The following is a 25,193-nucleotide window of genomic DNA, read 5'->3' on the forward strand; positions in this document are numbered from 1 at the left end:
GGAGCGCCACCACGCGGAGCCGCAGCCAAGCTAGCGGCAATGCACTGCGCCGGATCCGTGGGGGATTTCAAAATAAGACCTGCGTGTTCTGTATGGCGGAAAGGGGGACCAACCAGCAAAGCCTGCAGGCCTCTGGAGAACATCTGGAGCCTCTCCCTCATGGGCAGATATTTTTATTAATTATTCAGTTCATTTTTGCACATCGAACAGAGTAATTCCCCACAGTTCAAAAACACCCGTTATTGACAATGTAAATAAAATGGCACATGAACGTCTCTTCTGTAACATTTTCCACCATTTAAAGTTCTCCTATCATCCAGATGTTCACCTCCTCCTCCTGGGCTGGTCGCTCCAGAAACCTGCTATTCAAAGTTTCCAGCTCCTCCTTGATTTCCCTCCATTAGAATATTGGATCATAGAAGCTGCATTCAGAATCTGCTGTGTCTGTGTGAGCTGGACTGGCCCCGCCCACACATGCCCATGTATTGGAAGAGGAGGAAGTACTTCCTCTCATGGTGCCAGAGCAGAGCTGCCTGATTGTGGGAGGAGTCAAAGGGAGGACCTACCTTGATTGTGATTGGCTAAACCCCTGATGACGCTATATAGGGTTGGGTTCCTGATTGGCTGGTTGGAGCAACACACTTTTTAAATTCTGAAACAAGCCAGGGAGAGAGAGGACACACTTTCTCCACTTGTTGGGCGTCGTTCCAAGTATGGGGACAATGAGCACTGTTAGAAAACCTTTAGAAAGTGAATTTTGCATCATATGACCCTTTAGGCACGTTACATTGGTGATCAAATTCACTCACACTACTAATGTAGTGTAATGTGCTCAGTTCATCCATATGGAGCAGTTTAGTGTTCTACCTCAGAATGGGTATTACCTTGTATTACCTGTACCTTGTACTTGCACCTCAGTGGTTTGATTCAAAGCATTGAAGCATGGTGGAGCAGTGGTTGGAGCGCTCGCCTCATAGCCACATTCCTCACCGCCAATGCTGCAAACTTGCATGTTGTCTTTGGCGCCCCCCCCCCCCCCCCCCCCCCAAAAAAAAAAAAAAAACCCACGTGATTTTCTGCACATTTCTAACAGTTTAGCAGTTATGATATAAATCCTCTCATTTGTGTCTCGCAGTGAGTTTGAAGTAGCTCATACCTTCATTTTGAAACGAGTTAGTGTCCCCAGTGTGATATTATTACTTCCGGTTGGAACTGCGGGCACCCCCCCCCCCCCCCCCATGTGATATCACTTCGACGTCACAGCACTCGCCCCTCAGAAGGCGTTTAGTGGGCGAAGCCAAAGTGATCACCTTTCACCTATTAAACCCAAACAGCAGAGTAGTCTTCACACACACACACACACACACACACACACACACACACACACACACACACACACACACACACACACACACACACACACACACACACACACACGATTAAAAAAAAGTAATGTGGTTGACAAGAGTTGCTTTCCTGTCTTCAGCTCTTTATTTCTTATTATTATTATTACAGAGTGTAAATCTGAGGTTTCATCACATGTAAACTCTGTTGTTCAGGTGAAAAGGGAGCCGAGATGTTCAGCAGCAGAAGCTCAGACGTGCTTATCCAGGGTGACATCCAACACTTCGCCTCCATCTGGGCCCGTCCAGCCAGTTCCAGGTCAGAAGGCTAATCAACGCTGCAGAGGCTTTATGTCACCAGATCAACGCTGCTGGCTTCACTCTGCTTCTAGTAAACCTGTAGGAACGTATCAGGAAAGGAGAAATCCAGTCCAGAAGTACAGGAAAGTAGTTCAAACTAATGAAATGCTATCTGAATTAGGTCTAAACTGTCAAATAAAATCAGCCTTAACTACAGATAATCACTGTGAACTCAATATAAACTAGAAAAATTCAGTCTAAATCATGGGAAAACAGAGAATGTGGCTTAAACCACAGTAAGCAATTCAAAACAAGTAAAAACAAGAAGGCCGTTGCTGGGCTAATCCCCCGCCGGAGGGCGTTATATTTTCTCACAAAGCAGCTCTAAGGCAGCACACTTGGTACACTAGAGGGTGTTCCATGGGTCCTAGTAGATCATTATGTAGAATCTGAAAGGTCTTCTTCATAAGCTATGTCAAAATACGTCTCCAGAGCCCAAAAGGTGTTTTTATGCACTTAGTGACCCTGTGACCTGATATGCAAATGAGGTCATGGTCACCATGGTGCCCCTTCTCCCCAGGGGGAGTGTCCATGTGTGAAGTTTGGTGACTGTGGGCCCAGGAACTGCTGAGAAATGAGGAGAAATGTTTATATGAAAATACATGTATTGTGCAACCATGACGAGCAAACTTCAGACCCTACCAATCTTCAAGGTCAAGGTCAGGTCACTTGGTGTACTGGAGGTTATCCCTGGAGTGTGTATCATGTGTGTATAACATTTCAGAGCCCTAGCTCAAAAACCTAGACCTCCAGAGCCCAAAATGTGTTTTTAAGCACTTCGTGACCCTGTGACCTACTTAATATGCAAATTAGGTCAAGGTCACCATGGTATCCCTTCCCCCTCTGAGATGTATCCACATGTGAAGTTTGGTCACTGTGGGCCCAGGGGTTGCCGAGATATAGGTAGAAACGTTCGAACGGACGGACGTACGGACGGAGACGGTTTCAAGATCCCCCTTCGGGGCCTATCAGCCACGGCGGGGGATAATGACAGGAAACCAGGGTGAGCTTCTAGAATTTACAGAAAATTTGTCTCAACCTGGTAAAAACTACTGAAAAAGTAAATCTAGTCACATTTTGTGAAGTTGTGACTTCTTCTGCCCAAACTTTTGTTTCCTCTCATAATCATTAAAGATTAACCCTGGTTTAATGAAGGCAAACACAAACTATTCAATGTTTGTAAATGTAAATATAAAGTTCTCATCCATCAGATGTTTCTTTAAAAAAGTGTGTTGTAAAACATTTGACTATTTGAAACTGACTTGACTGATTATTCTCCCATGACTGACTGACGATTAAAACATCGGGTTCTAATCTCATCTGACAACTTCATCATAGTGAAGTTCAAACTGTCACAGCGACATGAAAACACACCGTAGAGACGCTTCCAACACCAGAACACGCTCCGACCAGCTGCTACAACAAAAGAAATATTCTTTATTCCATTCACATTTAAGACACTGAAATTCCTTACCATTTTAAATACAATTTCGCAGCAATTAAACACAGACAGGTGTTTAATCAAATGACAGGTGTAGCTTCACTTTACTCACTAATCTTCTGTTGCATGTCCGCAGTGAGTTGAAATTAAAGTGTTAATTTATACACAAACTTTCAGTTTCCTCCACCTGAATCATTTCCTGCACTTCTCCAGATTCTTAGAGGTTTTTAAAAGTCTTCAAAAGAAAACAAGTAAGGTCTGTCCTCACAAATACAGTAAAATAGTGATTTTAATATTGCAATGAAATATGTAATCAATTCTAACACGAAACATTTCATTCTCATTCTAAATGTGAATTATTTTTTTTTAAATTCTTAGCTGTTTTCCCTCCCCCCCAATAAATTTATTTAAATTTACTCCATGAAAAAAAATCACCTGATATTTACCTTTGAATTAAGGAAGTTAAGCACAAAAACAAGGCCGAGTCAACTAAATTGAAGTCACTCTGGTCCTGAGGTGGTGAGTTACAGTACGTTTGATTTCGGTTCTGCAACAGCCCCGGTTCCAGCGCACATGTAGTGCAGGAGGGACTGGTAGTAGTCCTTTAAAGGTTCAGCTTTCCACTGCAACAATTGTGGATTTTACAGAAATAACTGCTCCAAAGCTTGAAGCTCTTCCGTCGTCCTTCCGTTAGACCAGTGGTTCTCAATTACTTTCTGTCACGCCCCCCCCTAGAGGACAGAATTGTTTTCAGGGCCCCCCCCCTGAATTGTACTACCATTGAGAACCTGATAATATGTATTTATTTATCTGTATAAACCACTGTATGAGTTGCTGCACCAGCATTCTGCATACAATCGCCTGATTATCAAAATAAATTAATAAAATGAGCTGGAGGCCCTTTTTTTATCGTTCAAGCATGAATAAAGACACTAATACTGAAAGCCCCGCCCGCCTCACGCCCCCCCTGACACCCCACCACGCCCCCCCCATTTGAGAAGCACTGCGTTAGGGGGACTCAGGACAACACAACGGGTCTGATTTTGAGGCACTGTTTGCTCATTGGTCAGTGATTTAAGACACGCCTTCCACATTTTAATATGTCGGCTGTATGACTCCTCTGTTGTTAACATATTCAGCTTTGCACTGGTTGTTTTCTCTTTTTTCTCTTTCACGTTGGTCCCAAAAGAGCAGACGCGAGGGAGGGGAGAACGGCACTCAGGAGCAGACACTACGGCCGTAACCCATGCACTACCGAGTCCGCTCGTCACGTCACGTTGCGTCCCGTCGCTGGCCGTCGCACCGGCCAGCGACGGGACGCAACGCGACCACCGAACTCGGACCGCATCCACACAGGGCGTACCGGTGTCTGTCCTTGCATCACGTCTGCAGAAGTTGTGGCTGTCACATCCAGCGGCGCGACACTGGAGCAAACACGGAAGTAACAGCTGCAGCTCTGTGGCTGCAGAACAAAGGATGTAAACAACAACAACAACAACAACAGAGTATTCTTAAGATCCAGATCTGTCGCCCGGCTGAGATTACTGTTGTCACGTCACATATCTGTGTAGCTCGAAACCCAACCTACATGTGAACCTGCTTTCTGTGGAGGAAACGCACCAGACTGGGCTCCGGTTACACTTTGTAGCTCTCCCTTCCTTCCTGCAGTTTTGATGCAGTGGAAACGGGACTAAAATGCCACACTTGAGCGAATTCACCCATTATTAAACTGTCGGCAGCAAACATCATCATACTGCATGGAAGAGAGAATCGTCTCCTCCTTGCTGGAGACACAATGTTCCTGTCAGTAATGAGGCTGGCAGTCCTCCACCAGGCTGTCAGTGATGTAGTTGACCTGCAGCAGCTCCTGGTAGTAATCTTTCTCCACCCTGGTGTTGACGGTCCAGGCCACCACCTCCACACCCCTCTGAGCCCAGTGCTGAACGTAGTCCCTGCATACACACACACACACACACAGCATCAGGTTTACCATTCAGTCCTTTAAAGAGCACTCCATTTGAAAACTTTTTAAAATCTTTTTGTGACTTAAAGACAGTCAAAATTAATAAGATTATACAGTATGACAGGCAAGCTTAGGAAACAAACATGAAAAGGCATTAAAAAGACCAAAAAAAATTGTGTTTTCATAAGATTTCTGACAAATCCTTGAAATATATGAGACTTTGCTACGCTCTTCACTTTTGGAACTTCCTGTGAGAATATAAAAAAAAACATAGACTGAAATAGATTCAAGAATATACATTTTATTGCATTACTCCTTGTAAACATTAAAAATGTTCACTTTTCTAAATGCATTGTATTGACTTCATTTCAAATGAACTATTTATACTCATGTTCTAATTGCCTTTTGTCTTTTAAATTTGCTTGTATTTTCTTAATATCTTGTTGTATTTATATGATTTTAATGTAATTTGATGCATTTCTGGTGCTACACAAAGAAACGTTCCTTCTCTCTTATAAAATGGTGACGTTGTATTTTACCAAACAAAAGTACTCTAAATGAGATTAACCAGAGATCGAAAGAAGTGGATTATATTTACAGTGGAAAAGTGCATTGAAAGTGTTGGGATCTCACAAGACCACAGAAAGTTTGTTCATTTCTAGGGAAAGACCATTTTCATTTGTCATGATACACAGTCATGATGTATGAATTCAGAAGCAGGAATGTGGTTGACCATCACACCCAGTGGGGGGGAACTTTTTCCACAGCAGACCCATGCAACCCTCCCCCGCTTTCTGCTCAAAAGACGCTTCCCCCATGCACTCAGCCAGTCACTGATTGGTTGAAGCTCTCAAGATTCAACACCTTCGAATCCACAAACTTTCAACAAAAGCCTGCAAAACCAGTCTTGCAGCGAGTCATCTCCAGTGAACACTGTGGGAAGAGCTGCTTCCCAGCAGCTCCGCTCACCCAGCGTTAGCATCCAGCTAACACCAGAGGCCTGCAACCAGAGGCCTTCACTCCTCAACTCCTTTGCTGACCCACCACGAGGGTCAGACCTTCCCCTGGTCCAGAGACCAGCACCCAGAGTCTGATCTCCCATCAACCAGGAAAACCAAGCAGTTCCTCCAGGACGGACCAGGGAAACGACACCTCACAGAACTTCTTTGTGTTTTCCTCAACCAGCAGGAAAACCATCACAGACCTGAGCGACCAGCTCCTCAGTCTGGACAAAAGGAACAACCAGGAGCTGTAAAGAAGGACTCCTGAAACATCAACTCCATCTTCTTCTCCTCGGCCTGCAGAACCAGCAACCACAGTTAGCAGGAGGTGCTAACTACAGGAGAAGACACCAGCTTCCCTCCAGCAGGACAACAACTGAACTCCTTCAAGGAAGTGGGAACAACTGGGCTTTACCTGAGATTAGTTAAACCTGATGCTATGATAGAACTGTTTAACTTTATGAAGATGTGTTGATTCTGTTACAGGGATTGAGTTCTATAGATAATGATATTAGGAGCAGTTATCAACCTGTAAACCAACGTTAGCTCTGCCACAGACACAGGGTCTGCATGCTAATCTTTGCTTTACTAACTAGTTAACTCACAATCCTACACATATCACATCAAAGACAACATCACACAGTAACTGAACACCATCTGACGACTCCTGACGTTTTACAAAACAAGTCTCATTCACATCAAGTCATTCTAGAAATGGTCCTTTAGCAGAGACACACAGGAAGCAGACGCTAAAGACTAGCTTCCATGTTCCATTGTTCTCCAGCACATGGTGGAGACCCAGGACAGACTTCCTGCTCTCTGATAACCTCCATTGGAATGTAGTTTCTTGTGATCCGCCATCTTGTTTTGTAGTTCATCACACATCTCACACACACACACTCCCCCCACCTCTCTCTCTCTCTCTCTCCCCCCCCCCCCACACACACACACACACAGCTGTATATCGGTATTTAGGATCTATGTTTATTTGTTTTCATTGTTAATAAATATAATGTTTGGAATCATACTTGACCCAGGACAGACTTCCTGCTCTCTGATAACCTCCATTTGGAATGTAGTTTCTTGTGATCCACCAATCCTTCAACCTTGACTGTTAATTCTGGTAATTGTAATTAATTTAACTATTAATTCAAATTCCTGATTAACTGTTTAGTATATCTTATGAGACTGATAGAACTGAATTGACTATCATTTCCTGTTACGACAGGTGGAGCTCCGAGGTTCTGATACAGATCAGATAAAATTTCAACAACATTATTAATAACTATCTTTGATCATTATTAATCATTATCGATAGCCAACCATAACATAAATGGGTCCTAGTGATCCTTATGAGGTAAGAAATTCCTACAAAAATAATGAAACTATAGACTGAGGATTTTAGCAGCCTCGTTGTTAAATATTATCGACTAAATCGACTTTTCTGCGCTGTAAACATCATAAAAGTGCTATTTGGGGTTCATATACATCCCCAAAGTGGTTTTTTCATTGATTCCCTCAAGTTTGAGTTGGAGAACGATCTTTCTCTGTTCTAACTGGTGGAGGAGCTCAACACCTTGATTCTATTTGATGAAGCAGCACCACCTTGCTGATCACAGAGCTGGAGAAGCCCCGCCTCCAGGAAGATTGACATGTGGAGAAACCAAAACAAGACACGCCCACGAATGTGCCAAGGAGCTGCAGCCTCTTCTCTGCTCTCTCAGTCTCTGCTGCTTCACATTGAACTGCTGGTTTTGTTGCTGTTGATAACTGTTTTCACCTTCATGTCCACTTGGACAAAATGTGTTTTCACCTTCATGTCCACTTGGACAAAATGTGTTTTCACCTTCATGTCCACTTGGACAAAATGTGTTTTCACCTTCATGTCCACTTGGACAAAATGTGTTTTCACCATCATGTCCACTTGGACAAAATGTGTTTTCACCTTCATGTCCACTTGGACAAAATGTGTTTTCACCTTCATGTCCACTTGGACAAAATGTGTTTTCACCTTCATGTCCACTTGGACAAAATGTGTTTTCACCATCATGTCCACTTGGACAAAATGTGTTTTCACCATCATGTCCACTTGGACAAAATGTGTTTTCACCATCATGTCCACTGGACAAAATGTGTTTTCACCTTCATGTCCACTTGGACAAAATGTGTTTTCACCATCATGTCCACTTGGACAAAATGTGTTTTCACCATCATGTCCACTTGGACAAAATGTGTTTTCACCATCATGTCCACTGGACAAAATGTGTTTTCACCTTCATGTCCACTTGGACAAAATGTGTTTTCACCATCATGTCCACTTGGACAAAATGTGTTTTCACCATCATGTCCACTTGGACAAAATGTGTTTTCACCTTCATGTCCACTGGACAAAATGTGTTTTCACCTTCATGTCCACTTGGACAAAATGTGTTTTCACCTTCATGTCCACTTGGAGAAAATGTGTTTTCGGGTGCAAGTATGGTTCCACACTATTTGTCTTGCCGAAAGAAGAAGCACAGCGGCAAATGTGGCTGGACTTTGGAGGACTTCCTTTGGAGGAAGAGGAGCTGAGAACCACCATCATGAGAGGTGACGTCAGCTCAATCCAAGAAATAGCTGTAATTTCACAAGTTTTGAGTGTTGTATACTATCACCTAAATTATTATCCTGCATGAGCATAGGATGGACTGTGAAACATGAAATATAGCGAAATAAGGGTCCTTTAATGAGCGTCTTACAATCTTAAAACTATTTCAAAACCAGTCCTTCACTTCTACAAACACTCACGGTGAGATGAAGTTCTTCTGTATGAGGAAGGCCGAGACGCCACACAGTCTCCACAGCACATGATGGTGCGCCCAGTCCAACAGCACGTCCAGCAGCGTCATCCAATGCTGTTTCCATGGAGACGAGAAGCGCGGGGCGCCGTCTCCCAGGTGGCTCAGGTACCACGGCCTGTGGGTCAGAGCCGTCACCACCTCCGGGTCGCTCTGTCTCATCTGCGTTCGACACCACATCACGTTATTTAATACTTGGATGGGTCATCACATTAAAACCACCTGCTTCAGTTGCTGAACAAAGAAAATGGCGGCCATGTGTTGGGGATTTTGACTGTTTTCCATCAGAAACAGCCACGATGGCCTGCGCTACAGGTCATCGCCTGAGCTACAGCCTGAACTACAGTCTGAACTAAAGCTTTAGCTACAGTCTGAACTACAGTCTGAACTAAAGCTTTAGCTACAGTCTGAACTACAGTCTGAGCTACAGTCTGAACTAAAGCTTTAGCTACAGTCTGAACTACAGTCTGAACTAAAGCTTTAGCTACAGTCTGAACTACAGTCTGAGCTACAGTCTGAACTAAAGCTTTAGCTACAGCCTGAACTACAGTCTGAACTAAAGCTTTAGCTACAGTCTGAACTACAGTCTGAGCTACAGTCTGAACTAAAGCTTTAGCTACAGTCTGAACTAAAGCTTTAGCTACAGTCTGAACTAAAGCTTTAGCTACAGTCTGAACTACAGCCTGAGCTACAGTCTGAACTAAAGCTTTAGCTACAGTCTGAACTACAGTCTGAACTAAAGCTTTAGCTACAGTCTGAACTACAGCCTGAGCTACAGTCTGAACTAAACCTTTAGCTACAGTCTGAACTACAGTCTGAGCTACAGTCTGAACTAAACCTTTAGCTACAGTCTGAACTAAAGCTTTAGCTACAGTCTGAACTACAGTCTGAGCTACAGTCTGAACTAAAGCTTTAGCTACAGTCTGAACTAAAGCTTTAGCTACAGTCTGAACTACAGCCTGAGCTACAGTCTGAACTAAAGCTTTAGCTACAGTCTGAACTACAGCCTGAGCTACAGTCTGAACTAAAGCTTTAGCTACAGTCTGAACTACAGTCTGAACTAAAGCTTTAGCTACAGTCTGAACTACAGCCTGAGCTACAGTCTGAACTAAAGCTTTAGCTACAGTCTGAGCTACAGTCTGAACTAAAGCTTTAGCTACAGTCTGAACTACAGCCTGAGCTACAGTCTGAACTAAACCTTTAGCTACAGTCTGAACTACAGTCTGAGCTACAGTCTGAACTAAACCTTTAGCTACAGTTTGAACTCCAGTCTGAGCTACTGAGCTACAGTCTGTACTACAGTTTGAGCTACAGTCTGTACTACAGTTTGAGCTACAGTCTGTGCTACAGTTTGAGCTACAGTCTGTACTACAGTTTGAGCTACAGTCTGTACTACAATCTGAGCTACAGTCTGTACTACAATCTGAGCTACAGTCTGTACTACAATCTGAGCTACAGTCTGTACTACAATCTGAGACACAGTCTGTACTACAGTTTGAGCTACAGTCTGTACTACAATCTGAGACACAGTCTGTACTACAATCTGAGCTACAGTCTGTACTACAATCTGAGCTACAGTCTGTACTACAATCTGAGCTAGTCTGAGCTACAGTCTGTACTACAGTTTGAGCTAGTCTGAGCTACAGTTTGTACTACAGTTTGAGCTACAGTCTTTACTACAGTTTGAGCTAGTCTGAGCTACAGTCTGTACTACAATCTGAGCTAGTCTGAGCTACAGTCTGTACTACAGTTGGACCTACAGTCTGTACTACAATCTGAGCTACAGTCTGTACTACAGTTTGAGCTACTCTGAGCTACAGTCTGTACTACAGTTTGAGCTAGTCTGAGCTACAGTCTGTACTACAGTTGGACCTACAGTCTGTACTACAATCTGAGCTCCAGTCTGTACTACAGTTTGAGCTCCAGTCTGTACTACAGTCTGTACTACAGAAGCTTGATCATCCATCAGACCCTCACTTTAATAGAAACTGATCTCCTGCAGTTTTCTTTAAATGTGCAGCAACTATCGCCTCATGATCACAGTTTTTACCTCTGAAATCCACACTTTAAGATTGTTTTTACCTACTTGAATACAATAACATCAGGACAAAATCATACATTTCTTTATTTTTTTAACAGAAATTCTAAGAGAATACTAATTAAAATGACTATTTTGAAGAGGTTTTTGCACATAACGACATGTGAACAGAAGAATCATATTTTGTAGGTCTCTACAAGCACGGGGGTCTGCGCTCTCCCTTCACAGTGCGAAGGTTGTAAGGGCAAGAGTAGAAATAAAGTAGGATTCTTCTTCTACATTTAGAAGAAGTGTTTACTTGACCACTCCATCTTACACAGGTCACCACAGGAAGTAATTATTACACCTTGAATTCTAGACTTATGCTCATTTTCATGCAGTATTATGTACCCAGGCCTCGGACACTCAGGCTAAACACAAGGAAGTCTAAAATACTGAGATTTAAAAAAAAATCATCATTGGGTTTGGAGCTAATGAGTGTGTGTGCAGGTTGACAAGTCAAACGTATCTTATATTAATGGGAAATCACCACAAGATATTTAAAGTGTCTTCTCATGAAAAAGATTTCCAGCTTTTCCTCCGTTTGTGAACAGTAAATATTCAGTTTTGTTGATAAGAGCATGAAGTGGCACCGAGATCGTCTGTTTAGTCCTGAAAATCCTGGTTCGACTGAGAATTTCATTGTGTAGTTTGCATGTCCTTGTATCTTTATGGCTTTTATTTAGAAATGTAGCTTCCTTCCACCAAAGACGTGCTTGTGGAGTTGACCCTGAACTGGCCGTGGGTGTGCTTCTCTTGTTTCTCAATGCGAAGCCCCGCAATGAACCACCAACTCGTTCAGCCGCGACTCTCCATTCATCTCTTTTCATCTCACTCAGGGTCGTGTCGCCCTGGTTCCAGGCTGACGGGGACTATTTCCACCACAGGGTAAACACAGACAACCACTTACCCTGTAGATGACTTTGGGCTCGAATGAGCAGACGATGCTGCTGTTGTAGAGGACTGGGTGTTTCTTGAACAGAATCTTGAGAGCGGCGGCCGCCTGAAGAGAACAAAGACACACACCTTCTCAGTCGGGCAACAGCTTTGCGTTTGTCGGTGTTGGGTGTTCGGCCACACGGCGTAAACTGGCAACTGTGTCTGTGTGCATTCACTGCCTGAAGCCTCTGTGGACAGTCACTGACCAACCACCAGCGCAGCGCTGCAGTCTGTCTCCGTCTATACCAGCTCATCAGGTGACTGGAATCCCTTTATTATACAGAATGACCTTTTAACAGGAGTGGTTAACAATGAGGAATTAAAATATACTCAGAAATACCAATATAGTTTAATGTATATTAAGAAATAAACATAAAGAACTGAAATTTCAACATTATGTCGCAATATTATGTATTAAGATATTTATTATTATTTGATTTACATTTTCAAAGGCTGAAAACATTTGGCCACATGGAGCTGGAACTCAAAAATAATAGTATTTTAGCTCAGAATAACTTGTCAAAATCTAGAAATTATCCTTAATTTTGGCATATTTCTACATCTCTATATTAATCCAGATCACCTGAACTCACCAAATAAAGATAAAGTGTGCCCTTGGCGGGCAAATCAATATTTTGCAGTTCATGTCATAATTTCTCACAGGTGTCAGATTTCATCTTGAACTCATGTGTCACTTTGTTCCATCAGCAGCAAGAATATTAATTAGAATATTTAATTAGTTCAGTGCCATTTTTCCAATGCAATCATGCACTAAATTAACTTGAAAGGAAACGAAAAATTAAATAAAAAACCAGGAGTTCCAGTTGAGCTTCTGGCACCAGAACGTTCCTGCTCTCTGTCTCCTTTATTAACCCCTCGTGCGCACGCGCACCTGTGCGTATCCCCCACCGCGTGTGTTAACGGATCGAGATAGGCTCTCCACATAGCTACAGTTAGCAACCAAACTGCTAACTTGTGCCGCCGTGATACATCCGTATCATCACATCAGCATCATTAGCATTACAACAAGGTCCGTCGCCACCTGGTGGACACTCGTGGTCATTACATCCCCACTTAAACTCCCAGGACACACACACACACACACACACACACACACACACACACACACACACACACACACACACACACACACACACACACACACACACACACACACACACACACACAGAATTTCAGAATTATTTCTGAATTAATACATTTGTGTTAATAAACGCCTGTTAGCTGAATTGATCGATTCCTGGTAATTATTGTATATTTATTGTTGATAATTCACTGGTTTGTAACAGTCTGTGCTTCTCACACTGTCCCTGTTATTTAAGATTGTTATATTTTGCACAGGAATATTAACTTAAATAACCCTTTTTACAAACAAGACTGATATTTTGGTATTAGCCATTTCCAGTTTAGCTGGTGGTGCCCCAATTCCATTATTATTTGATAAATAACCAATTTATTCAAATAAATTGTTATTAATAAATTATTTTTTATAATTTATTAACTTTTAAGTAATTACTCAATTACTCTAGGAGTTGTTAATGAATGAATGACCATTTACTTCATTAATAATTAAAATTTTTCAGAAATTACTTCCATTGATTTATTACTTTCAGTAATCTATTACTCACAGTCATTTTAACACTAATAACCAACCATAAATCCCAACACTTACTCTATATTCTTGACTGATTAGAGAATACTAAAACAAATACCAGCCGTCTCTAGTCTTCGGAATAGCATCACACTCAACACTGTTACGTTACATGAAATGGATCGACTGAATCAACAAAACTCAGCAGACAGCCTGGAGTCTGTGTGTTCAGCACGTCGCACCTCGTTCGGGTGACCTTTGACATCAAAGTAGATGGTGAGCTGCAGCCTGACGCACTCCTCCACCGCCTCCTCCAGAGTGGGGATCCTCTCCCCGGCAAACTTCTCCCTGGAGAGCAGCCAAAAAACATCAGGCTCACGTGTACCTCACAACACACACAAAGGAAGAGTTTATAAAATGTTATATTCAATGTGTGAAATATCCAGTTTCATAGGATATAATACAAGTAAACAGGAGAAGTTCATGAACTAATTTAACCAGTTGATGATATTAATGTGATGATATCAGATACTGCAGAAGAGAAAATGACAGTTTGTTGATGTCATGTCCATCAAGTTATTTAGAATCACTTTTCCTCACAAACACCATCAGACAACTCCTCTATTCAATACGTCTTTCTCCAATTCACTTTCCTTTGTCTGCTGCATTCAGACAGTGTGTTTTTACATTGTTCAGTCATTTTGACAAATGTTTTTCTAGTGTTGAGAACATTCTTTATTTTCTTTTATTCATCCAAATGCAGGACGATGACTGTTCTCCATTCTGTTCATGACTGTACAACAACAATATAGATCAAATAGAAATTAAATATTTCAAGCACCAAACAGCTCAAAATACATGTGACATGTTTGACAAGTTCCCTTCTTTAAAAGCACATTTTATTTGAATTGGTTTGTTTTCGAATGTTGCGTCAGTGGTCCCGCATCACTGCCTTCGTGAACAGAACATATAAGGAAGTGTTTCTATCAGGGAGCAGTTCCCTTTTTACCGGAGTCTATGTTTAGCAGCTGCGTCCAGTTTGGCCAAATCTGCGAGCTTCATGTGGCTGAGGGGCCCCGACCCATTGGTGGTCCGGTCCACCGTGTCGTCGTGCAGCAGAATCGGGAAGCCGTCTGCCGAGAACTCCAGGTCCAACTCCACGCCACACGCCCCGTTCTTACTGGCCTGCGGAGCAACCGATTCAAGAGACTCGAGACAGTGAAGTCTGGAAGCAGCCTCCCCACGAGCATCACAGTCACCTCGCTCTGTTTGCCCGGTGATGTCCGGATTGATTTGAGTAGGACCGAGTTGGATTGTTTTTACTGTAACTCTCAAAATAAAACCACCAAATTGGATTGTCATTATGGTGACTGTCAAAATAAAAGTCCCAAGTCCCAGTAGAATATGGACTGGGAGTCATAATACCACAGTTTTTGCTGCACACAGCTTTGTTGTGATTGGCCAGCTGGTGTGCAGTAGCAGCCTTTCAAATAAGTAGTGTTTCCCCTTTTTCCATGGAGACGGAGGCCCCATTTACACGACAACGAAAACCACGAAAACTTTAAAGATTCCACTGCATTTTAATGTTAACCCATTTTAACATTTACAGGGTATTGTTCTCTGCATGCATGCATATGCCAAGATCTTTTTCAGAACGTTGCTGTGCAAATGCTAATGGACAACGAATCAAATGATTATAGTGTTCAAATCCACCATGTTTTAACATTAATAAAACAAAGTGAAAACGTGATAAGAAGATAAATCTCCTTGAACCCCGATGTGTCCTAGTCCAGTGTGGCTCCCAGGCGCCCCCAGGCGGGGCTTATCAAAAACTAGAAAAAGGTAACTCATAAACGTTGATATAGAGATATTTTTAAAACAATCACTCTGGCGTTCCACCATAAACGAGTCCCCTCAGGGTCGCTCACCTCCCGGATCGCGGCTATCGTGTTCTCCGGGGCGTCGTGTCCTCCGCCCCGGTGTGCGATCACAGACGCTCTACCGCATCCTGTGGCCGGGTGCAGCACCTGCCGGGCTCGGCTGGACGGCACCTGGGGGAACCGGAACAGGGCCACGAAGAGGTAGAGGGAGACGGTGAGGCCGGTGGTCCACACCGGGCTCCGGGTCCCCAGCAGCAGCACCGCGAAGAGCAGCGAGTAGAGGGTGACTTCATCCCCGAGTTGCAACATCCCGTGTCCGACTTGCAGAGAGCGGTCCCTGAACGCAACACAGTCGCCGTCTGTTACCCTCACTCTGGTTCTCCTCCGGACAAGTTTATTCTCCTCAAACGACGAGGCGACACCGTGCGACTCAAACACAACAGAACCCGAAAACAGCCGTCGTCAAGGCGCCCGAAGCAGCGGGAGAAACCATGAAACGAAATGTTTTCATTTGCGGAGTAGCTTTGAGAGTGGCACCCACTCAGCGGCGGACATGACGGTTCCGCTTCTTCTTCCGTGTCGTCCCGCAGACACGCGACAACGCAACATTTAATTTAACACTGAAATCTTGTTGTAAGAGATTTTCCATGTTATAGTTGATGTAAAAAAATTTTTCCAAAATAACTTTCTTCAAGGGGTTCTCTACTTAAAAAAAACAAAAAAACCTGTATTGAACCATTAATAAGCACATCCGGGTCAAAAGGCAGAGCGTCCCTTCTTAACGTCACTTTAGTTCATGCTACAGTTAGCGTCATTTCAGTTTTACTCTCTATTCTTCGCTTTATGTATCTATATATTCCACCCATTGACGACGACGGTGAGCCTCTTTCTGTTCCCTAAAGTTATGATTTCCTTTCACGGTTTTATAAATACTCTGAAAGATGCCAAAGCAAGGTTATTAGCTACCGGGGCTAACAGAGCTGTTTAAAGCCATAATGACAGCTCCGAATGTCTGATGGATAAAAATCAATGAAACGTGACCTGATTGATAATTTAATTAATTCTTTAAACACAGTCATTCCAGGAAAGTTTCTCCGAATACCTTTTAATTTATGTTTTTTTTTTTTGTACAATAAACCAAGTTAATCAAATTGAAGAAAGCATATTTATACGTACTTGTATCTTGTTTGCTGCTTGATTTGAGTGTTTATTACTTACATTTTCACGATTTCAGATGCAGAAATGAATCTGAGTTCAGTGATGAGGAACAATAAGTATTTAAGATTAGAAGCCAACAACGGCAGGGCTGTTTCCAGCTTTTCAAATTCTGGTTTAACCATACCTGCATAATAAGTTAATTCATTTTAATTGTAATTGCATGCATTTTATTGATCACATTTCCAAGAGTAAATGTATTCATCATAATAAAATCCAGTTAAGTTTACTTGTGCCAACTACTGTTGTCTGAAATCAATTTTGTCTCTTACATGTGGGTAAAGGGTAGAATTCACAATTAATCCAGTTAAGAATTATGAATTTAAATTGATTTTATTCTGTTTTATCTATCCTCCAGGGAAATAAGTCATCATTTGGTTGTGGACATTTTAAAATAGAATATAGACTGACTTGGACAATGAAAGACAGATGAAATGATCAGGAAATGAATCCTGTAGTCTGGTATCTGATAATATCACCTGTTGTTGTGGGTTTATCGTACTTTATTGCTTCAAGACTTTTAAGAGTCACACCAGGCTAAATTCAGAATGGTATGAAGCAGATATGCTGTATCGCCTCTTCGTGAAAAAACAAACTATTCATACATATTGTTGGTTGCCATTTAGATGTGACAGTAATTGTTAGCAAAAGCAATCATGAGTTGCGTTTGTCTTAGTTTTGTTGAGTCCTCATTTTTTCACTATGTTGTGAAACTGTCACCAAGTTAAATGGCTGTGAAAGTGCTGGATTCAAACATAAGCTGAATGTTTTGGCTTTGCAGAAGAGTCAGATTTGTCTGCTTCTTGTCTTTCTACAGATGAGATCTTTGCTGCCGTGCAGGTCAGTATCTCACGTCCTGTCCTGTAACAGAGCTCCATGTTTGCTCGCGGCCCGAACGCCTCCGAGTCTGCGGCGTCATTCAGTCCCAGGTTACCCAGCAGTCCAGCAGAGCCTCCGTGGATCCCTGCTGCCTGAAGTCACTCCCCTGGGCAGATACTCTGACGTAGCTACTGAGAAGTACACTGTGATTTACACGCTGCCATACATTAAACACCTCAGAGCGGTGTCCAGACTCAAGCTGCTTCAAACTGCCATGACAGTGGTCATCTTGCCCCCAGTGTACATTCTCTACCTCCAAGGATCTGCCCCTTTGTTTCTCGTCAGCTACACAACAGGGATCGCACTGTTTGCCGGCGTCATGCTGTACACGCTCAGTCACTTCTTCAGGAGGGTTGTGGGGATGATGTACTTGGACCCGTCTCAGACCACGCTCAAGGTGTCCCATCTCTCCTTCTGGGGCAAACGCAGGGATATTTTCCTGCCCGTGTCGGACATTATGACCATCGCAGACACCGGGGACGTTCCGAATGAGACCATATTGAAACTGAAGAGATACAGCAGTGCAGAGACGTTATATTTTTCCACTCATTTTGGACGTGTGGTCGACAGACGTCAGTTTGAAAAGGTGTTTGGAAGTTTCAAATAATACATCTGTTCAGAACGCAAAAAGGATTTGAGTTAAATGTTAAATATTACATGAAAGGAATTGCTGGAACCTCAAATGCCAAATCTTTTAAAAATGTAAGACTGTCATAGGTTGTTATTACGCTTCCGTTGAAAGTGGCTATATGCATTTGCAAAGATAAGCAGGATGTTAGCAGGAGTATTATAGTTGCCTCGTAAGCTGTGATATAAATATGTGAAGTGGAAAGAAAGATATCAATAAAATCTGGAATATTTCTACTATAAATGAGATTGTCACCATCATTTCTACTCTAAGAAAAAGACGTGCATCAAAAATCCGAAAAAGAATGATTGGACCCACGAACAGTGAATTTCTGCTGCCGTAAAAAAAATATCCTACCAGAAGACCAAATTGTGACCAAGCACGTCTACTAGGATTAATATCGCAGATAATCTAATGAAAAGGACTGATTGTACATCTCTCATCTGACTTATCCTGCATATATGTTAATTTCTTTATTAACCTTGAAAGAAACTACAGTAATTCTTTGTTTTGCTCCACTATATGACAAATGTGTAACTTTAGAGTCACCAATTAGCCTCAAATGCATGTTTTTATTGACTAGCGGAGGAAACCATATTACCTGGAGAATCCCAGACAGAGGGGAAGAACGTCCCACACAGAAAGGCCTCCTGTCATAGCTAGACATGTTCCTATTATGGGGAAATATGGGTGATTATAATATCACCCCAGTGTTGCATACATTTGTGAAAACAATTGTACTTTTACAAGGTGGAATGTCTGATCATAATCCTACCTGATAAGTCTTTTAATAACCTTACACAAATATACAGTGCTGTGCAAGAAATGTCGGCAGCTGTGAAACACATGCTGCAAAGAGGACACTTCAAATGGACTTAACCCTTAGCTGCACCCGCGGGGTCAAAAATGACCCCACGGGTTGTTATTCTTCAACATCTTTAAAATGAAAAGTTGTGATATATTCATATTCTAGGCATTCCTCATAAAACATGTTTGTGACATGAGCCCATTTGCATTTTTATTTATTTTTTCATTAATTTTAAGACATTGCAGTTTAAGACTCTTCCACAAGTGGGGGTCAAAAATGACCCCCAAGCAGTTCTGTGTAAGACGACATCAGATGTGTAAGTAGGACGGTCAGAGTTGCTAAGAATTAACGTTTCATAGAAGATTCCATAGGAACTGCTTGTGGAAGCGTGGGGGTCGTGATACAAAAACTGCAATGTCTTAAAATTGATTAAAAAAATAAATAAAAATGCAAATAGTTTCACGTCACAAAAATGTTTTATGAGGAATACCCAGAATATTAAAATATTACAACTCTTTGTTTTACAGATTTTGAAGATAACAACCCAATATACTTATTGCAAAAACGCATTGATTTGAATTGGGGTCATTTTTAACCCCCCCTTGTGGACGAGTGTAGGAACTGGCAGGTTGTGCATCCAAGGGTTAAAAAAAAATAAAAAGAAGATCCAGACACTTACCCTCCAGGGAAGGAAATGAACGTGTTGGTCCACCTGCCACTGTGGCTGGTAAATAATAAAGTCTAACAGCCACCAATGTTTATGTGTACACAATTCAATATTCCCCGTGTTCAACTGCATTGGACCCAAACTAACACACACACACACAAAATATAGACTTTGTCTTCACTCACTCAAGGATCGACCTTAGCTGGAACTACAGGCGATGCTTTAGGGAGGTGTCGAATAGTAGAACACGGTTCCACAACTTTTTAAACACGCTGAGTGACAACAGCAAATTCAGATGAAGTGCCAATTAAATAAAATAAGATTTAGTAACTTAAAGCTTGGTTTTCTATGTACTTTGGGTGTTCTGTAGTTATTGATCAACCCAACAAAAGGTATCTCTTCGTTATCAGGAAGTACCGTATTGTGGAAAATAGTACGGCGTCTCATAGCGAAGCGAACCTGGAGGGGATTTGTTGAACTGTAGAGGATGGAGGCAGTGGAAAGAGTTTGATATGTGAGGGGGGAGATCGGCTGTTGCCAATGGGCAAAGACAATTAAGAAGACAGCCTAAAGTGATATTTAAAGAGAAATGTGGAATATAGAAAATACAGGAAAAACAGCTGAAATGCAATCAACACCAATATATCTTGCTTAGTTTTAGTCGTTGTTTATTGTCAAGAGAAATGTACAATTTGTACAGTGTAGCCAGCAACACATTAGGTATATGTTACTTTAAATTCTGACCTACATTTCTTTCCTTTTTTTTTTTACATGAAAAATCTCTAAACTCTGCACCCTGCATACGGCACATAATTAAATGCATCCAGGTGTGCTGTGCGACTCACAACTGCATCAACACAAATGTTATTCTGAAGTCTTTAATTCTGCAAGTGGAACAGTGGCATTAAACTAATACTGACATGCAGAAACTTAAATAGCGATATGCATCAGATGCTTCAGACAAAAAAAAAAAAAATACCTGAATAAGTTCAGTTTTTGGTTTCACCAGTCAGACTAGTGAAGGACGTTAACCGGCGAGTTTCCTCCAGTCAAAAGAAGTACCAGGTGGCGAGCCCAGCGAGAAGCGCCACCCATGTGGCCAGAGCCACCTGACAGGGGGCGTGTCGCAGGAGCGTCACCGCCAACTGGCAAGCATGAGAGGGATTTCCACTGGCAGCTGGACCAATGAGAGGGAAGAGGAGAACGTGAGAACAGGCAGCAGAGCGGAACGGTTCATAAAGACAATATTTTAGGCTCACGAGAACAGTAATTAGAAAGTGTTGGGTAGTTAATGGTGGACTGCGCTATTACATACTCTCCATTAGAGGTTAATAATTCCACAAACTTCACGATGCAAAGCACTTTGAGGCTGTTCATGCAGTTGAAAAGCACTATAAAAGGAAAGTCCATTTACCATTTATTCCACAACAGTGGAGTCTCAAAACCCCCAGAATGCCTTCTTACCCATTTTGGCTGCGTAGTAGGGGCACTTATTGACGTCTCCCCCCTCCGTGACCTCTGCGTGACTGTGTCCGAGGCCTGAGTCCTGGACCTCGTCCTGGACGGTTTTGCCAACGTCTTCAAGCTCAGTGAACACCTCGTGTTCAAAAGGAAAGTCGATTTCTAGTCAACTTTATTCACACAGCGCCAAATACAACAGTCAGTTCTCGGTGCTTTTAACAGAGAAAAGAGAAAAACCCAACAAATCTCAAATTTCTGTCAAGCTTTCGTTTCCTCCCCTCTCGTACTGATCTCACCCATGCATCCTGCAATCAGATCGCTTCACATCTCCCCCGCTCGCTCACCATCATGTTGAAGCCGAAGGCCCGGTTGGACTCCTCCACGACCTGGTGCTTGTCGTGTGCGTCCAGCTCCAGCTCGTTCATCCTGCCCCGGTACAGCTGCTTGAAGCCTTTGTGACTGTGGATTCCTTCAAACTGGTAGAAGTTGAGGCCCTCTCCTGTCGAGGGCAGCTTCAGGGCCCTCTGGGCCACCTTCTTGAGAATCTGTCCTCCAGACAGGTCGCCCATGTAGCGGGTGTAGGAGTGGGCCACCAGCAGCAACGGGTCCGCCGCCCCGACCTCGTGGATCCGGTCCACGTAAGGCTTGGTGCCAGCCGAGAGGCTGACCTGTGAGAGACAACAGACTTGACACCCCGACCGGTCTGGAGCCATTATTCAGCAGTGAAGAGACTGAATCTGTAGCGTTTTAGTTGTATTCCCTCTTGTGTGAGGGAATATGAAAGCCCATCTGTAGTACTGTGGTAGATAATACTGCAGCCTGAATTGATTCCCGAGCCTAAGGCTCCGCTCACACTGCAGGTCTTAATGCTCGATGATTGTTTTGCTGAGATCGGATTTTTTTTCGCGTGATCATTTCAAACACGACCTGCCATGTGAACAGCGATCGGACTGGATGTTTTCGGGCCCCAGAGAACAGAAGACGCAGAATCATGCTGAGCAGCAGAGCACACTGGTCAGCAACCAGGGTTGCCAGATGTGACTCACTCTTTCAAATCAAGACGTAGAACCCACACACATCAATAGAATAGCCACACAGCCTGTGTAAGAATCATGTTGAAATTGATGTTAATGTGTAATAAAGAACAGGCCATAAACACACAAATGCTCTAAATAAACAAAGTTTAAAGGTAAGAGTTTGGGGGATAATGCCATATCTGGCAATGCCGGTCAGCGTTTTCCAAAGGTTGTTAAATATGAGCAACAAAATCGAGACAACCTGACGAGGGAAAGAAGAAAGAGAATGAGGAAAAAAGAGCTTTAAACAACGTTTAACATTTCGGCGGAGCTGCTTCTCCATGATGAAGCAGTCGCATGTAGAACAATATCTGAATTGGTACCACATATGTTTGAGGCCAGATCCAGTCCCAGCTCCAGCTCAGTACAGGAGGGGGGGGGGGGGGGGGGGGGGGTGGCTGAAAACCGAGGGGGGGGGGGCGATGATGTGATGCAGAGAATGAGAAAACTTCTGCAGCACAATAGTTTTATTTCAGCCACATAGAAGCGTGATAAGACACAAGTTACAATAGCACACTTCCACAAGTAAATATACAGAAAATTATACAATTTAAGTTTGTTTTCCCTTTAATAGTTTTTTTTTTTAATGCAAGTTTAATATTTATGTGCCTTTATTTATATCTATGTGTAGATTTTTTTGTTTGGAGGCACATGGCAGGTTGCAATCTGTTCACATGCTAAAATGTCCTGTTTTTAGTTTTCATCCACTTACTATAAACAGACATTAACAATTTTCCATACATCCATCGTGATATCAGTGATACGTGAGAGGTGACTGAAGAGCCGCTCTTCGTGGCGGATTGATACGATGACGTCATCAGGTGCGTGATGGTGTGGTGCGTTCAAGGACCACTGAAAACTCACAATTTGAACTTCTAAAACTGTTAATTATGATTTTTAACAAGTCAGTGGAGTTTCTTCCGAGTTTTGAGTTAGTTTATTAGTTGTTTGTCATAGACTGAAAACAATATATATAAAAAAATAAATGACTAGATTTTGACTGACACCCCCGCTTGACGCTGGGACTGTCTGAATCTGGAGTGGGAAAAAAAATCAGAATTGGCGCATTCACACGGCCACAAAACCAGTCGGATATGAGTCACCTGTGACAAAAAAAAAAACCCAAATCTGAATTGGGTCTCATTTCCCTTCAGTGTGAGCGACGCCTGATTCTCCACAAATAAAACCTTCTCATCCAGAGACTTGATGAGAAGCTCACCTGACTCTCCCAGTCCTCGCCGTAGAAATACTCCAGGTCCCGAGCCAGGGCGTCACGTCTGTGCAGCTCTGTGGGGAAATAGATGGGCGCAATGTGAGGGTGGTCTCTGTTCTTCTCAATCTCCTCCTCCATGGCTGAGTAGACGAAGTAAAGAGCTGCTGTGCCTCTCTGACAACAGAAAGAGAGAAACGGGAGGAAAAAATAAAATCAATCAAAAAGGTCCTGTGTTTAGATGAACGTTAATATGATTTAACGTGAGACAAAATCACACTGTAGTGAATCGTTGCTTTCTCTATCAAATGGTTCCAGTATTCAGCAGAAGCTGGCGTTCCACGCAGCACTAGAGCCTTGCACTGCTGAAGCCCACCTTGAACAGTTCCCTCTGGATGCGGCCCCTCAGGAAATCTTTGACAAACTGGCAGTTCTCTGCTTTGTCATGCGACTCCTTGGTGCCCTCCGCCAGCAGCTCGGAAAGGTCTGTCGGACTGGCAGGTGAACACATGAACAATAAATGTATTAAAAAACAAAATTATAATCAAAAAAAAAGTTCCTCATACCTGAGAGCTTCGTCGTCATCATCCACAACAATCCTCGGCCCTGCTTTCGTCACGCCATTAGATTTGGGCTTGTTTTCCATCATGTTGCTTTTCTCAGATAGTTTCTCTTCAATGAGAGGAAAGCTGCGGATATATATATATATATATATGCAAGTTGGAACAATGGACAAATATTCCATGCCATGATGTGCAATTAAACAGTCTTGTACTTGAGCATTTTAAGAGCCTGAGCTTCACTTGCAATTGTGTACAATTTAAACAAAGTACAAGAACAGGTTGTACCTGATTGGAAATATGAAGTTCTCTTTTCACCTCTGAACTACTACTAGCTAGTAAGTGAAACAAATACCTCTTCTTATCTCCATGTTATTTTTCAGTCAATCAAATAGTAACTGTGCTATTAGAACTCGAGTTAAACTATAAAGGTCATAGATTCAGGTGAATTGTTTATTGTGGGTATTATCATGAATCTGTGTTGTGGCTACTCTTTCATGTGAAGAATAAGTCAGTACTTGAAATACACACGTTACTAGGTGTATTTCTTGCTTCCTTCATGTTTCCCTGCTCAGAATCCAGAAGCTCAGCTGACATTTGGTTTGAAGGGACGGTTATAAAACGGACACGGTGCGGGTCTCTTGTGTCAGACTTTCACCTCTCTGGGCCGAACTGACGCTCATAAATCGCTCACTGTGAGAAAACAAACATGTGCAACATGCAGCAAGAAGGTTTTACCGATAAAACGACAGATAAAACATCGCTTACCTCCGTGAACTGTAAAAACCCTGCCTGCCTGTCTGAGGACCCAACGTGCTGGGGGCGGGGCTTATAGTGACAGCCAATCAGAAGCTTCTTGCATGACAGATCCCCTGATTGGTTGAAGGTGCACACTTTACACCAATCAAGTCTCTCATTGAAAAAGGTGTCTTTTTAATGCGATCAATTAGATTTGATTAAAGTTTTAATTTGTGGTTTATGGAGAGATCGTTTCTTCTGGTTACGTTTTTAATAAATGGCCAAATCTCCCACTTTCGCGGTCGTGACACATTAATCAACTCAACAATGCATGATTCTTTATATAGCCTGTAAATCACACGTGTTGCAGTTACATACGGTTTAAATGTGTTTAGTTTCATCTTGAAGAAGGAGATGTAATTTAAATTTCACATTGATTCAGATCATCCTCACACAATATTAATGCTAAATTCTAACCCTCATTTCCTCCTTGGAGCTTCC

At 42.5% G+C, this 25,193-nt stretch overlaps 3 protein-coding genes across 5 annotated transcripts; 1 reads left to right on the forward strand and 2 right to left on the reverse strand.

The window, feature by feature from the left end:
- Positions 1–4,515: 4,515 nt before the first annotated feature.
- On the reverse strand, positions 4,516–15,960 carry gde1 (glycerophosphodiester phosphodiesterase 1). The gene is made up of 6 exons (XM_080520470.1): positions 15,499–15,960; positions 14,580–14,755; positions 13,813–13,918; positions 11,933–12,025; positions 8,896–9,107; positions 4,516–5,096 (listed from the first exon to the last, which is right to left on the reverse strand). The coding sequence occupies exons 1-6, from the start codon at positions 15,757–15,759 to the stop codon at positions 4,949–4,951; spliced, it is 996 nt and encodes a 331-aa protein (XP_080376596.1). The 5' UTR covers positions 15,760–15,960; the 3' UTR covers positions 4,516–4,948.
- Positions 15,961–16,216: 256 nt separating this feature from the next.
- tmem186 (transmembrane protein 186) lies at positions 16,217–18,367 on the forward strand. 2 transcript variants are annotated; one of them, XM_080520473.1, is made up of 2 exons: positions 16,217–16,327; positions 17,483–18,367. In XM_080520473.1, the coding sequence occupies exons 1-2, from the start codon at positions 16,247–16,249 to the stop codon at positions 18,149–18,151; spliced, it is 750 nt and encodes a 249-aa protein (XP_080376599.1). In that variant the 5' UTR covers positions 16,217–16,246; the 3' UTR covers positions 18,152–18,367. The 2 variants fall into 2 exon arrangements, with proteins under 2 accessions (XP_080376599.1, XP_080376600.1); XM_080520474.1 differs by lacking the exon at positions 16,217–16,327 and having other exon boundaries at positions 17,215–18,367.
- Positions 18,368–20,298: 1,931 nt separating this feature from the next.
- hmox2a (heme oxygenase 2a) lies at positions 20,299–24,767 on the reverse strand. 2 transcript variants are annotated; one of them, XM_080520471.1, is made up of 7 exons: positions 24,723–24,767; positions 23,961–24,083; positions 23,771–23,888; positions 23,404–23,571; positions 21,453–21,776; positions 21,112–21,244; positions 20,299–20,824 (listed from the first exon to the last, which is right to left on the reverse strand). In XM_080520471.1, exons 2-7 carry the CDS (start codon positions 24,041–24,043, stop codon positions 20,697–20,699), a joined length of 954 nt encoding a protein of 317 aa, XP_080376597.1. In that variant the 5' UTR covers positions 24,044–24,083; positions 24,723–24,767; the 3' UTR covers positions 20,299–20,696. The 2 variants fall into 2 exon arrangements, with proteins under 2 accessions (XP_080376597.1, XP_080376598.1); XM_080520472.1 differs by lacking the exon at positions 24,723–24,767 and adding an exon at positions 24,486–24,620.
- Between the last annotated feature and the right edge of the window lie 426 nt (positions 24,768–25,193).

Source organism: Blennius ocellaris (assembly GCF_963422515.1).
Source record: "Blennius ocellaris genome assembly, chromosome: 3".
Classification (NCBI taxonomy): Eukaryota; Metazoa; Chordata; class Actinopteri; order Blenniiformes; family Blenniidae; genus Blennius; species Blennius ocellaris.